The sequence below is a fragment of the Petromyzon marinus genome, chromosome 10, assembly GCF_048934315.1.
Source record: "Petromyzon marinus isolate PM22_M1 ecotype Great Lakes invasive population chromosome 10, UKy_Petmar_22M1.pri1.0, whole genome shotgun sequence".
Taxonomy (NCBI): domain Eukaryota; kingdom Metazoa; phylum Chordata; class Hyperoartia; order Petromyzontiformes; family Petromyzontidae; genus Petromyzon; species Petromyzon marinus.
In genome coordinates, this window is record NC_133676.1 from 7,206,708 (window position 1) to 7,222,682 (window position 15,975).

The following is a 15,975-nucleotide window of genomic DNA, read 5'->3' on the forward strand; positions in this document are numbered from 1 at the left end:
CGCATTTAAATGTGCTAACCAATAACATTTATATGACAATAATATAATATATGAATATAAATGAATGCAGTATTTCAAAACATGTAAGTAATGGGTTAAGTTGTACTTACTTTTAATACATCACTCTCATATATTCTTTACTTCCTTATACAGAAAAAGTATGTCAACCTCAAAGTATCAATTATTTTCATATTTCTTCAGCTATAATTTGGATTTCAAAATATATTTATATATATACTATTTACACAGAATGTTTTCCACCCATAATGAATTCCCAGTGCACACATGAGGACAGAGGCATTCGCGCCCAGACACGCGCGCTCATTCAGCACTCTACCTTGTCGTGCACCGCCATGCAGCTGGCTGCGTCATGCTTCAAAATATCGGTCACCTCGTTCCCTAAGCGTTCATACTTCAGTTTGGGCTCCTCCAGCTCCTCCTGGAAAACAAAAGGCACTCGTGGCTACATTTACATGTACGGTACAGTACTTTTGTCAATACACTGCTGGATGAGGGCCTCCCCATGCCGTTCGGGTTGTGTAGAGTTATATGATCATATTTTACCATGAAGGTCAACATGGGTTGGTGAAGGCCAGGGGCATAGATGTCAGAAGAATAAGATGACAAGAAAACACATTTTACTACACCGTACTTTTCTGGCAAAAACGCCCCACAACAGTCAACACCTATATTCTAATTGGTTGTGGCCGATCAAAGCCCTTGTTCCCGCCCAAATCCTCCTTAGCTTGAGGATCTGATGAGATCAAGTGCATTATGGGTGATTTAACATGCGAAGTGAACACATTTACAAAAAAAATGAATATGCATACTTCTCATTTCTAGTGATTGTATAAAGCACATCAGCAAGACCGGCACTGTGGCCTACAGCTCTAAAAGCATTTCTCCATTGACATACTTTCTCTTTGCTCCTGTTAAAAGTATTTTTCCACGTGAAGCTTTCCCAAAATAATGTCTACTTCTCATGGTGAGCACATACAATATGCTACATAGTGACTGTACAGCTATAACCATTGTTATTCCTTTTGTGCATATAGTCCAACAGATCTCGTGCTCACGAATAGATTTGCATAAAACAAAGTGTTTTTCTGTACAAGTTTACTTGGGGCATTAGAGTGCATGACAGAATGACAAATTATAGTCTTCAAAAGTGAAATTAATCTGACTCTTTGCAAAATATTGCACCTTCCTATTTTTTTCAGAACGACATAGCATTTAAAAATGAGTGTTGATGCATTGGAGTATTAAGCAGTCAATTACAAGGATGATCTGCAATTCAGAAAATATGCACAATTAAAACTCAAGTAAAATGTTTGGTTACAAAACAAAGACTACTTTTAATGTTAGAAAAGTTCTACTAAATAAAAAATATAGAATAAAACGCAATGGTAAAGCATCAGAAAGACAAGCACCTTACTATCTTTATTCCCAGAGCAACTGTTATTTTGCAACCATTGCCAAGACCTGTAATCTGTGGTCAAGTCACTGTATGATCCCATCACCAGAGAACACTCTTACTGCTGTCCACGGTGCTAAACTCTCATCCTAGAGCTTTACAGAATGACAGATAAAATTACAGCATACACTGCAATGAAAACACACCAAAAAAACGTACTGAAGAAAATTACACCAACAATGAAAGCACTATTTTAAGTTAAATGAATTCGGTTGGTAAATAATACGTGAGACCATTGAGGTTATGTTTGGTAGATTTATTAAGCTTATACTGCTGGCAAGCTCTTATGGGCTGGCACAAGCTGTTAACTGATCACATTTTTCTTGCACTCTCATTGACTGCTGCACCTTGGCTTGAAAGCAATCTTTTCTCATCCCTCTAGATTGCATTAAGTGCAGTCACAGATTTGACAAAATTGGTGTCATGTTCAGCTTTTCCTGCTCTTGACCCCAAAAATCATCATCCGGCATCCACTTCACTCAAATCACAGGGCATTTCATGGGCTCCACCAAGGCAATCAATGTCACAAATCTCACCGTTTTCATAGCCCTTTGTGTTCCTCGCGGTAAACGAAACGCATTACGTAACAATATTTTTCTACTTTTCCAGTTATTTGTTTGAATAACTGGAGGACACCAGAATTTATGGATAATACCCTGGCCAGCCATCTTTGGTGGAGGTTTAAAATGATAAAAAAACTGAAGAATCTCTTTCACTAAATAGTATTTCATATTAACGGAAACATGCTTCAACATCATTGGAACCTCCTTTGCCAGTAGCAAAATATGATAATTGTTTTTTATCCTTTTATCTGGCAACAAAACTGACACCTTATATTCGTACATGTTAGCTCTAAAGAAAGCTGTCTTGGGTGTGGACCAATCAATTTCAAGGACAGTGCATACATTATCAGAGTTATGTTTTTTGTTTGCATTCCGACCGCAAGTATTGTGGTCAATGCATACATGACTCCTTGTAAAAAAGGTGTCAGTTTTGTTGCCAGATAAAAGGGTAAAAAAAAAACAATTATTATGCTTCAACATCAGAAGTAAATTTGAAAATAATAACCAACTTACCTCGGAGTCATCCTCAGAGTCGCCAGTGTTAAAGGTTTCCTGGGAAGGATATACACATTTATTAAAACAGCATGCTTTTAATTCTAACATTGTGCATTCAATTACACCAGTTCTCAACATTGTGGCAGTATAACGCTTAAAGCTTCTGTGTTCGTACATTTGTAAAATATAAATAAAACACTGACAAGATGATAGAAGACAAAGTACTGGCATGCACATGTTTGAAAATACCCCTGAAAATGGATGTGCACTTGCCATCGAAACTTTAGGAAACACTATTTACACTGAAACATTATATAAAAATTACTTGGGACAACTATACAAAATGCATGTACTGTTTAGGTGTCTATATTTCATTAACGATTTACAAGTAACTTTCCTCTAACAATGTATTACTTGTATTTATTATGTGGCAATATAAAATAGTACTTAAATGTGAAACAATGCACTGACAGCAAACAGCTGCATTGTTCACATTTGCTATAACACACAGCTGTCTACACACCAGGTGTGGTTACAATTTAGACGGAAGTTATTTGTTTAGGGAATTGATAGTGACGTTTATTCGTTTCGTCGCCCACTAGTGACATGGCCAACATTGGAATATCTGAGGTTAAGAGAGGACTAGCACTACCTCTACCAAACACACACGCATATACCATGAGTACCAAGCCCATGTCAACAATAATCCCAACTTCCCTGGGCTCTAAATACACCACTATTGATTGCAGATCAGTGTGCAGCACTCACACACAGAAGGATTGTGTAATCTCCTATCAAGGTATAATAATAATAATACCCCGTTTTACATCGGGGATGCGGTTCCTGAAACGTGCGTCGAATATCGAAACGACGTAAATCAAACCACATTACAGGATAGATGGGAGGCGATGGCTCAGGCGACGGATACGAGCGACGTGTGGGTTGAGGCGACGAAAATCAGGTGGTAGTATTAATAACGTGATCCGACGTATTTGCGAAACGACGTAAAAGAGTGAGACCTAAATCAGGGTATGACCGTACACCACAGTGAAAAGTCTTGCATATGTATGTTCTGCACAGCTGTCGCTAAACTGTACAGAATTCAAATAAGCAAAGCTAAGATGTATCCGAGGCGTAACATTCTATAAGATCTCCACTACAACCAGAAGCACAAATCCACATATGCAGGAATGTAGTGTATGCAGTACAACGCAAGAGGACTGTATGCATAGAGTGCACTAACACGTGAACACGACTGCATATGTATGATGGGGCATACATAGTTCAAGCAACTAAATATGATGCAATTAATTGGGGACAAAAAAATATATAATTGTGCTCGTATACATCTCGAAAAGTGCATGTAGTAATGCGAGGTAGAAGAAATAGTGGAACCTGGCTTAGGCGTATAAACGGCGTGACCTGCCAAAGTTTTTTTCAAAATATAACAGCAGAAAAAAAAACCCACAGATTGTCGTGATTTTTGCTTTGATTTTCTAAGTATCCTTATTTGATGGTTGAATAGAACAAAAAATTGTTCGTGAATCAATTGCAACAGCATCCACGTCAACTTTGGCGTTTCGTGGAACACATTGTAATCGCAAATCTCCAAATGCACGTCGATATTTCTGCTCTCTCTCTACTCTTAAAGTGTCGCTGGACGAAACGGTTGCCGATTACCGGAACACGTTAACTCTTCACATCCTTCTTTTTCAACCCACTATTGTATGACGGCAAGATTAATCACAAACGAATCGAGTGGGATAATATATTCATACGCCCGCATTAACACTTCTAACGTAGACCTCTGTTGTATCCCTCCAGCATTTGTCATTTTGCTCAGCTAACGTGTCATACGCGACTTTTATTTTGCTCGTATTTATCTTTCAGCTCAGCTTTTCGGGCCTTTAAAAAAATATAAGGCCTTCATATTCGAGTGCATTAACATTGTTTATATTGAAATTTGTAAAATACACTCTCCATTTATTGCTTTATCATTTTTTCAGCCTAGGTGAGAGTGCATCTCCTTGTCTTGAGTATTGTTAATGTCACTTTCTTTACAACATCTCAAGTTTTAACTAACCGTTCTCTATATAAACGGATTGGATAATTTTTTTATATTATTTCAAGGCCTTGATTTGTGCAGGAACAAAGAGGCGAGCGACTGCAGAATATGAGTGTTGCTTTTGTCAAACTTAACCACGTGTCTACAGAAGAGACCGGAAGAGGAAGTCATGGATTAGAGAAACTAACCAAGTTGCAGATGTAAGAGGAAGTGGGAATGGGCAGGGCACCTCGCTCGGTCGATAAAATGACCGAAAACATTGACAGCCAACAAAGAAGACAGTACCGCCCAGGAGGCGTGGAAAGAGTATTCGCCGATCTTATTATTATTAACCACGGACACAAATGTACACAAAATATCCCCATGGGCACTGCATTGTGCATTCTATACGCAAACTATTCACCGAGTTCAGTGCTCGTACATATTCTGCATGGGTAGAGTACCGCATAGAAAATGTACACAATACAGTATTCCCCATGGGAATTCTGTACACGGTATTCAGAAAGCACCGTACTTTACGCATTGCACTCCACTGGCAGCATCAAAACGGTGGTGTAAGACTGTACACATTCACCAGGAGGTACAACAGTACTGTGATATTCTACCACATACAGTACTCGCAGTATAGTTCCTGCGTATACTGCACAGGCATTCACAGTGACGAGCACACTGTACACACAGTACACAATACAGTAGTTGTGCGGGGGACAGTAACGTACCATGTACAGCACATATACAGTACGTGCCAGATACAATATAGCCCCCAAACAGTGCGTGTCGCGTACAGTACACGTACCACCAACAGTACGTGCCAGATACAATATAGTCCCCAAACAGTAAGCACCACGTACAGTACCAACAATACGTACCACGTACAGTACACGTACCACCAACAGTACGTGCCAGGTACAGTATAGTTCTCAAACAGTACACGTGCCACGTACAGTACACGTACCACGAAACAGTAGGTCCCAGGTACACAAGTCCCCAAACAGTGCGTGCCACGTACAGCACTCACCACACAGTACAGACATTATTGGCAACGGACAGCAATGCGTGTGTGTACACGCGCGCGCGCACACACACGCACACGCACGCAGGCTAGCATGCGTCCTGGGCACCGTCACAGTGTTACAGGGCAAGTGAGGAAGACGTAGGACGGGTTGGCCCCGCGTCTCTCCCCGCACCTTATTTACGTCGGCCATGTCGCGCGGTCACGTGCCTTGCGAAGAAAGTAGTTCCGGCCCTCGTCAGCTGACCGCGGTGGTCGCGCAGCCTTTTCGGCTACGCAATGCGCGGAAGGCGAAGATGGGGGGGGGAAGGGGGGGGGCGTGGTTCACGCGGATCTATTTTATGTTAATTATTGAAGCGAAAGCGCAGCGTTGGGCGGGACAATTGCGTGTAACATTAACATAATTTATGGCGGGAGTGGGTGAGGGAGGGAATCCACGCCGCAAGTTAGCACAGCATATATTATGATAATGAGAACGCATGGCATTGAGAGAAATTGCTTTACACATAGTATTGCCACGCTGGTACGGGATGAGTGATGCTGGCCCACAACGCACAGCTGCTGCCTTAAGAGAGAGGAGTGAGTGAGAGGTGTTCGGAGAGGTGTGATAAACCCAACGACAACGATTCTAAATATTTATGAAATAATATATACCGCAAAACAAGAAAGTGTACACACTCAAGTGATACACACATGCAGACACACGCATGACTGTTTGTGTATGTGTGCACGTATGTGTATTTAATCTTCACGTTGAAGGTACAGACAAGGCAACAGGTACAGGGTAGAGAGAAGGGGGGGGGGGGTTAGTGGAGTTGGGGTGGTGGGGGGCTGCTGGTCTTGGCTGTGCCGGCTGGAGATGACGGTGGTAGTATACCCCCTCTGCCCGTGAGTCCCTACCCCTGCGCTCAGCTGATCGAGACGGGGGCTTAACCGCGTGCCAGATTTGGGGCTCAATTGGTAAGGCGCAACCTTCCCCCAGCTCATACCGACACCATCATCACACCGGACGCCTCTCGCCGGGAAATATTGACGGGTAAGAAGATCACGTTTGATCGCCTTCTCTTGAAGATGTTTATTTTATTTATTGTGTGTGTGTGTGTGATCCGTTATTGTTTTATTATTGCAGTGTTATTACTGTAATTGTTAAGACGGGCCGCTTTCACGTGTTCAACCATTAAGAGAGGTTCCCATGTCATTGTATTACTCTTGGCTTGTTCCTGCGCTGTCCACGGTGCTGAAATTACTTTCAGCGTGCGGATGAGATGTGGATGCAGGTCGGCAATAGGTATGCAGCTAGGTGGGGAGGTTCTTTTGTTTTCAATTGCATATAAATCGAATCTGCTTTCACCAGCGTAAAGAAGGGCTGCTTTTCACGTGTGCAGCGAAGGAGAGGTGTCTATGCAATTATTAACTGGCTTATTCATGCGATGTTCATGATGAATTTCATTACGTGACGAGCTTTACGGATGCAGGTAAGGTAATGTGTGTATATATGTAGGTAGGTTGTTTTGTTTTCAATCAAATAGAAATCATGTTGTTGCTTTTACAATACAATCTAAGCACGGGCACAAGTGAATGTATGGTAAAGCGTGAAGACTTTATAAACACAGTATGAATCTCGAAAAAAAAATACGCCCGCTTTTTAGCACGTTTTCCTGCAACTCATTCAACGTGTATTAAATATCGGACTCTATTATGTAAGTTTGGCGCAGCTCATAGCGACAGTTCTAATGTTTAAATATGTATTTATTTTCTGGTGTTGGACGTGTGTTCCCGTTTAATCAAAGCACACAACCTTTTAACCTGCATGGTAAAAGGCTCGCATTTAATATTTATGTTTAATTAATGGAGTTTCTGCTTTACTGGGCTAACACGCATTATTACTATTATTATTTATACGCAATCACGACCCCTCTCATTAATAAACATTGTGCATGACTTTACAATGGCTCAAAGTCTGTCAAAAGGCGGTCCTCTAATTTGTTTTTTGGGGGGTTTATTTTCCCCAGCAGTTGTGATTATTAATGCGGTTTGTTGTGTATTGATTTTTTTGGGGAGGGGTGAGAGAGATGGGGTGGAAGGAGGAGGGTGATCAGGATTTTAGTTTGGGGGTGGGGGAGAGCTGCGTTTTGTATTTGTCTCGTGCAAACCGCTTCGGGGAAATGGGCTTCGTGGACTCCACGCGTTCGCCTCTCCTCAACGAATGTGCCACGGCGATTGTAAGTCTCGCCAACGATTCTATTTTTGTGTGTGGCAATATGTTCAGGAGCTATATGTCAATGTTGAGAGGGCATCAGGAGAGAGTTGGTACAGTTTAGCTATTCCTCCTTCGTCGAAGGAGCGCAGCGGTTTATATAATAGTCCACAGTTTTGGTTGCATGGCCACAATCGCACTACTGACTTGTGTTTCAGTTTCCATTCGTGAAGGAGATGTACACATCGGCCTGTTGATGTTTTGATGCGGTTGATGCTTTACACTGATGTCTTCGATGAGGAATGTCAAAGCCAGGATGTGCGATGTTATACAAGCAGACCGCGGGGTATCGACGTTACGCGGCTTTTCCGTTAAACAAAAAATCGTGATGCCAGCAACTTTTGTTTTTTTGCAACGATAGAATAACCGTGCCACAAAAACACGGTGCTCAAGCGCTTCAAAGCGCCGCTGTATTCGTCATACACACGCTTCCGCGGGCTTTCCTTTTGAACGTAGAGAGTTGTGTGTAAACGGTAATCAGACGGTCAGTTTAAGCCTCTTGTTACATCAACTTCGGGACGAATGCCTCTCTCCCCACGCCGTGTGCCTTATGCGGGTTTCGTGGTAACTACCGACCACGCCGGTCAATGCGCGTAAATTGAAGCGGAGAGGCCCAAGGAATGGTTCAGAGGTCACTCGCCCCCCTATTGGTGTGATGTTAGTCGTGACCGGGAATCGAACTCGGACAACTGTACCGGGGTTCGCGACGCAGTGGTGCGCGAACCAGTGCGGTACGGCTCCCCGTCGTCAATCCAATTTGATGCATTGTCTCTTTGTCAATGGACGCCTCGGAGTTAAGCAAAAAAAAAGTGAGTTTAGATTGCTCGTTTTGCGGCTAAATTGTCGTATTTACCTAGTTGTCGTGTATTTTTTGTGTAGATGCAGCACGTCATGCAGTAACAACGTTGTGCAGGTGTCTATGCACCCTGCGGAGAATGTTGTTACGTATATACAAATACACGAATCAGTGAATTCGTCTTCGTTTGCATGAGACTGCGCTCCCATTAAGTTCGTTAATTTTATCCCCAAGTTTTGCAGATGCGCACTGGTGAGGAAGCAGACCAGCTGCGCGTGGCGTCTATCTCTCTCTCTCTCTCCCTTTAAACCACGAGCTGCTTGCCCTCTTAACCTGCACATCCGCGACTGCCCTTCTGCTTAGTTTAAATAACCCGACGCTATGCCTTGGGCGACTTTTTTTTATTTTAAACGCAGTTACCCGAGCCTCGGTGCTGAATTTAATGAATCTTTTAAATTGGCGATGCGAGTACACGTGAATATAAAACTCTTACAAAAATGTAAATCCTGACAGATTGTGCTTACAGGCGTTTGGGTTGTATATGTATGAAGAATATTTAAAACAGTTGAATATTTGTTTTTATAGTTTGTATCACGCATATTTTGAGGATAGCTCGATTTGAAACGATGATATGACAGGCGTACCTGCTTTCATAAAATACTTGCAAATACAATGTTTTGAATAGTAGACTGTATATCCACATATTTACTTAACGTAAATAGACAAATGTAATTTTTTTTACTCTTTGTAAGTATATATACCATTTCCAATCTTGCTTCCCATGAAAATCATGTCATGGAGGTAATTAAATATGCCACTTGTTTTACAGACCAATTTAAGAACATTTTTACTGACGCGTTATCCACTCTGTTACTACTGATTGTGTTTCTCACAACACGTGGTTCTGTATGAATTTTCAGTTAGACCTAATAGCAATGTTTTGGTCTGGTTGTGAAATTTACACAACTCTTGGATTGATTTCACAAGCGCAATATTTGCGTATATCATAATAAAGCTATTAATTAATATATACCAATATGGGCATGTCCAATGTTTATTTTTTAAACTAATATTTATAACCTTTTGTCAATCCACTGCAGGATGAAGGCCTCTCCACATCGTGCCGGTCATTGGGGTTATTTTGATCACTTCACCGTGCCACGGTCACTGCGGGTTGATGAAAAATGAGTGATTACTATTAATATACTTTTGAGAGTCGAGAAACAGTAAGGTGCTTATTGATTTGACCACAAATCCAAGTTAACGGAGGTTATCTCACGGCATTTAAGAGTGCTTCACATCCAGCAGGCGAGCCACACTTACCTGTCCAGTTCCCGCACAGGTGCACGGATCAGTTCCACCGAGGGGTAAAACCGTGGCGGCTCTCTAGAGGTGCGCGCGCGCACACGCGCGTGTGTGTGTGTGTCTGTGTGTCACACCAGGAGCTAACCGCACATCTTGGCAGAAGGGCACGACGATTCCAGCGATAGGGGCCAACCGTTGATCACCACCACCACCAATGGGGACACATAAACAACATGGTGGCCATTTTGTCCCTGCAAGTAACAACAACAACAAGACTATTCTAATCGGAGGCAGCGTTGGCGATGGTTAGATGTGGTTATGCATGAACCCACCTTTTGCCCGAATGTTACCCGTTGTTTTCGTTGTTCTAGGTGAGAGGAAAATGCCATTCTAATATTCAATATCCACTGCTGCCCATCTTTAAATATATTTGTTACGCAATGTTGCAATGCCTAAAAAAGACACGACCGTATTTGCATTACAAAACATATTTAGTGTTTTAAGTAATTTAATTTGTGAATTATTTTATTGTGACTAAAACAAAATATTTAGGTTAAGTATTCCATTTACTCATTACAGCAATGCACACAATTACAGTTCTTTTTCAGGAAAAGCATATATGGTATATATATTTAAAAAAACACACACATTTGCAAAACAGTTGATATAAAAAATGATGATGGTGTTAGGTACATTGCTCTTTTTACAGCAGGAATCTCTTGGACACTCGAATGCATTCGGTGTTGAGGTGCAAGGCTTTGCCTTTACAGGAATACTACAGGAACCTCGTTCAAAATAACAATGCAGGTTCATTCGGGTTTAATCAACACAACTAATAATGACCCTAAGCATAACTAAAGGTCGTTTGCCATGATTTGAAATTCCATAATCTCTTTATACACATTAATTGTGTTACCGAACCACTTGAGTGTGTGACCAGTATTAACTGATGCATATATACACACACTTTGCAATTTTGTTTTATTTGTTAATTAATTGTTAGCAAACAATACCACATATGTTGCACTGTATTTTGATTCATGTAACTTATAGCATTATTCAATACCTCAATTGGCTCATGTGTATGACTTGTCACAGAAGTCATGAAAATATATGTATCATAAGCTCTGGCTGAGAAGTTTTGATCTTTAAGTAAATCTGTGTTTAAGAGTCGTACAATAGGTTTTATTTGTTTTAAAAAATGCAGTGCAAAACATGCCAAGTATCATGTACATTATGAGACCTCCTTTGCCAGTAACAAGATATAGGAATAGGTTTTACCCTTTTAACTGGCACAAAAAACTGACACCTTTATTCAAGGCATCATGTTTGCAATAACCACAACACAAGCAGTCAAAATGCAAACAAAAAAGACAACTCTGATAATAATATGCACTGTCCTTGAAAAGCCGTCTCGGGTGTGGACCAATCAAATTCAAGGACAGTGCATATTATTATAAGAGTTGTCTTTTTTGTTTGCATTTTGACTGCTTGTGTTGTGGTTATTGCAAACATGATGCCTTGAATAAAGGTGTCAGTTTTTTGTGCCAGTTAAAAGGGTAAAACCTATTTCTATAAGTATCATGTAGTTTGTAATTCCGGTGCATGTGTGTCTCATGTTATGTTAGCAAAGTAATTCGTTTGGAAAAGTGTGTCCAGTAGATTGTGTCCTTGGTCTGGCACGAGAGCCCGTGTTGTATTTCCTATTAGATGATTCATAATTGATACTCCCACGTACCCTTTAGCGTCATCAGACCACGGACTGAAACTGCCGAAAGATGACATTCTATTCCGAAATGGAACAAACATAATCACGATATAATGAATAATTTCTTCAAAAGTCAGTTCAGCATTTTATAAATCATTCTATAATCAAGAAAGTTATACTTTTTAATCATTATAATACAACATTTTACATGCATTTGCTACGATGACCTAATTTTTTTACTAAGTCATATAGTGGACACAGTATTATAGTGGATACAATACATGACTGAGCTGTAATATGTAACAGATAATATAGCAACAGTCCATTTATTGTTCATATAGTGGCAAGCAGATGGCCACTCACGTGCTGTAAATAATATAATTACCTTGATCAGAGTCAATATACATTTTCTAGAACAAACCAAGAAAAAACTTCTACAGTGCTTTCTGTTCCAGTTGCTTATTTTACGCTTTTGAAAATGGCTATCGTAATATCTAAAAGGTAAAGTTAGCCCGTGAAGGAGTGTGGTGGCTGCGTAATAGATTAACTTCTCGAAAGGTCAGCAAATGTGAAGAAATGGCTTTGGCCCTTCTTCTTTGCTCTGATTTTGTCTTGGGGTTTGCTGTTGATTAATACGATCAGTGCAGGTAGGGGGTCACAGTTACAAGCATGGAAACAAATCAAAGGAGGCATGGCTGTCAGATGGGATCATAGCAAGCTCTCATCAGCCGGGTTCGTTCCACTCAATTTTGTCGTGGGTCTGTGCTGGTGCCATCTCTGTGACGATTTAAATAATTCGACAATGCCCATTGCGCACTCGGGTTATAGTACAATCGATATTGTTGCCCAGAAAGGTCTCAGGCGAGCGTGTTCTTGTTTCGTATTTGTTTTGCAAAAAAACTCATTCTGATCTTTGCCGGTATAAATCCTTTTAGAGATTGGTGGCGATCTATTTGTGAGCTCGTTCAATGTTTGTCTGGTGCCATCATGCTATGATATATCAGTTTTTATTTCTGAAACTTTACTCTCTTTTTTCAGAGCAGGCTCTGAAATAAGTTGCCACTAAGTCAGGTGTATTTAGAACGATTCTTTTGTAATTTCATAACAATAATTTTAAGTTTACCTGCATGGAAAGACTGGTTGTTCTTACTTCAAAATGAATTACCCAAACACTCATACACTCTCAAATATATATTTGTACAGCCATTTGTCAATCCACTGCTGGATGAAGGCCTCCCCACATTATGTCAGTCTTCGGGGTGTTTGACCACAATTCATCCGCCTTGGTTATTGTGGCTTGAAGGGTATCATTGGGAGGCCACAACTGGTTCACATATTATTCGCCACCAAAGTTAGCCATTATCTGGAGAAGAATGTGTTGATGTTTGCCATGGTTGGAAATCAAATTCAAGTCGGCGGGTTCATAGTGCAGTGCGTTAACCACTGCACCACTAACTCAAACATATGTACACCATATCTTACATAAACCCATGGAATATTGTGTATGATAATACATATTTAACCACTGTGTGTATTTTGTATAACTTGATTATGGATGCACATGTATTCTCATTTACTTACGAAACATTACTCCTATATGTTTTTTTGTAACTATCAGAATACAATTGTAAAAATGTATGCTTCTCTGGTTGGTTTAGCTCAGAGTGGGATCTCAAAAGGCAATGCCTTCAATCTCACATTGCTTTAGTAATCTGTGACCTAATACAGTGCTGGCCGGGCCATGCGTGAGGGGTGCAGGGTTTTGGTGCCACATCAGGTCAAAGGTGGGCCAAAGAGGGACTGACGCCTGAGATTTTATATCATGCGTTGCCATGACAATGCTAAGAAGGGGGCCGCTATTGGCTGGCATGGTCATCACTGTACGTCTGATGGATGCTAGGGTGCTGACCATTGCTCGGAACACTATATAAAAGCAATATGATTTACGGAATCAATTATACAGCCGACTGACATTTTTTCTCCCTTTTTCCAAGAAATATTTAAAAAGTACATCTCAAACATTGTCGAAGTTGTTGGCTGTCAAGGGCACAAAGGCTGACCAAATATTGTTATCCGAGTGAAAAGCCGTTAACTGTCCATCTATTGTCTGCTAAGTATGAATGCTGTGTATGGCCATTTGATGTTGCGCTGAACAAGAACGTGCAATTAACATGGAGATGTGATTCAGATATTTAGTAGTGTCTGCGTCATTTAACAAAATATAATGATGTAAAGAAACCTCAAATGTGTGTTTTTGTTTATTAATAGTTTTGTTCAAGGTAGTGTCCGTTTGTAATACTTATTTATTTAACATCCAGGTGGTCAAGCCAAACATTGTAATTGTTGTTACTCTGCACGTACATCAGCTGTATGAAATAACATTTATTTATTAAGTGTCCCTTGTAATCACCCTACATAAAAGACGTTAAATTTTGTTTAGATACAGAGTAATCACTACTGTGTTTGTCATACCCTTTGTTGGAGAACTGGCGAATACCTGACAGCATTTACAATGGCTTTGCAGTTGAAAAAAGTAGATGGGACCATGGACAGCACTTGTGAAGCTGGATTATCCACACTGGCAAATTTCCACCTCTCCTCTAAAACCAGTTAACACTACATAAATATAGGTGCATAAAGGTACAGTGGACATTCAGTAAAAGGTTTTGAACGGGAAGCTTTATAGTTCACATATAGTATCTACAAGATATTAGTACGCGATTGTGTTATATCACGTCTGTCATTCTCGTGTCTGATAATGTTAAATTTAATGGCCCATAATCGCCTACAATTTCACTCGATTCACCCTCTGTCCATCCCATTCACCGGATGCATGCTGTCTTTATATTTTGTCACGATTAACTGCTCACATTAAACATCGCATACTGCAGTTTTGAAGAGTAGGCTATCGTGAGCGAATGTCAAGGTCAAATATTCTTGTGAACGTCTTGCCAAAATTCACCACCGACTGATGCAGAGTAATACGGTAATTCAATGTGATATTTATTTGTTAATGGACCAATATGCTGAATATGTCATTGGCTCATATTGTTGGTGCAGCTGTGGCACAAGTTAATAGCACAAAATAATAACGAGGAGCAGGACTCCACTGGCTGTACCCACATGAACATACTCAATTGACGAGCTACATTTAACAAAACATAAGGCATTTTTTTTAAGCATTAGACATTGGTGAGAAACATCGTCACGCTCACCAAATGTTGCTTTCCCTTTATCTGCAGCTTTTTTATGGTATTCACAAAGGTGCGCAAAAGGTTGGCAGTAGCATGTGTATTTTACACACAAGAGCCCAAATTCAGCAGAAGAATGTATCTAGCACCACTTATTGTTCAAAAAGCCACAACAAAAGTGTTTACAGACACAAGCACAATAGATCCCTGTAGTTTAGCAAGGGCAGCTATTATGTGCATTTGTCGGGTCTTTAAGTGCTGTATAAATAAGGTCCTAATGGCATGGGACATTGTTGGGAGTGAAATTGTTATTGACTTTCAAGGACGCATTTCACGACAGCTTAAACTATTTCTATCGATTAACATTTTCATAGATTATCACATGCCACACTGCATGTGGTCCATGGGCCGTTTGATCCGCTCGGGCCCCGTGGGCAAGTTGTGCCGGCTGTTGTGTGACATGTGGGCTGCTCCCTCCTGGCGAGTATTTTTTTCTTCTCTTTATGCCCCCCCACCCCGCCGCCATCCTCACCCCACCACGACCATCGTCAACCAGACCAGCATTAAAGTAGGGTGTCGTCGTGGATTTAACGACTGCGTTTCTGCCACCGTCTATTCTGTGGGAATTCTTGAGTTGATGTGCTGATACAAGAATGTTGTGGCTTCTCCGCTCGTATTAATAGAGTTGAATTTATTCTCTTTAATCCTCACTGGCTAACCTTAGAGATTACCATCGCCTTCATCGTCTGCCTCGAGGCCCAATACTGAGTAACCTTCCGATATGTGCAGCTAAATTGGGTGGCATTTTAATGTAGACCACCTTTTTGAGCTTTCTATCGGTTTTCATTTTCTTAAAACAAATGTTAAAATAATGTCCTACCAGACAGTCTCGCCCCCCCCCCCTTCACCTGATGAAGGCCGCTTGTGTTGTGGCCGAAACATCGTGAGAATATTATTGTGTTATTTTATTTTATCAATTTATTATTTTATTCTCATTCTACGTGACTTTACCGAAAGAACCAAAGAAGATGAATCATTGCAGTCACGAAAGCTGTAAATCGAAACTATAAGGGCTGTTGCCCTTTATGAAAACACTCTCACACTTGGCA

The 15,975-nt window shown here is 40.7% G+C and overlaps 2 protein-coding genes across 6 annotated transcripts in view; one reads left to right on the forward strand and one right to left on the reverse strand.

The window, feature by feature from the left end:
• Positions 1-5,900, reverse strand: part of VPS41 (VPS41 subunit of HOPS complex) — a 30,325-nt gene extending 24,425 nt beyond the window's left edge. The window contains exons 1-3 of one of the 3 annotated variants that reach the window (XM_032951553.2): positions 5,785-5,900; positions 2,551-2,589; positions 338-439 (exon numbers count right to left, since the gene is read on the reverse strand). In XM_032951553.2, the coding sequence (XP_032807444.1) occupies positions 338-439; positions 2,551-2,589; positions 5,785-5,802 (159 nt within the window). In that variant the 5' untranslated portion in view covers positions 5,803-5,900. Of the gene's footprint in view, positions 1-337; positions 440-2,550; positions 2,590-5,687; positions 5,721-5,784 lie in introns of those variants that run through there. The other 2 variants (XM_076066095.1, XM_076066094.1) reach the window with 2 other exon arrangements.
• A 121-nt stretch (positions 5,901-6,021) lies between these two features.
• POU6F2 (POU class 6 homeobox 2) overlaps positions 6,022-15,975 on the forward strand; it is a 57,660-nt gene continuing 47,706 nt past the window's right edge. For 2 of the 3 annotated variants that reach the window (XM_032951554.2, XM_032951556.2), the window contains exon 1: positions 6,022-6,645. The gene's annotated coding sequence lies outside the window, so the exon portion shown is untranslated. The other variant, XM_032951555.2, reaches the window with a different exon arrangement.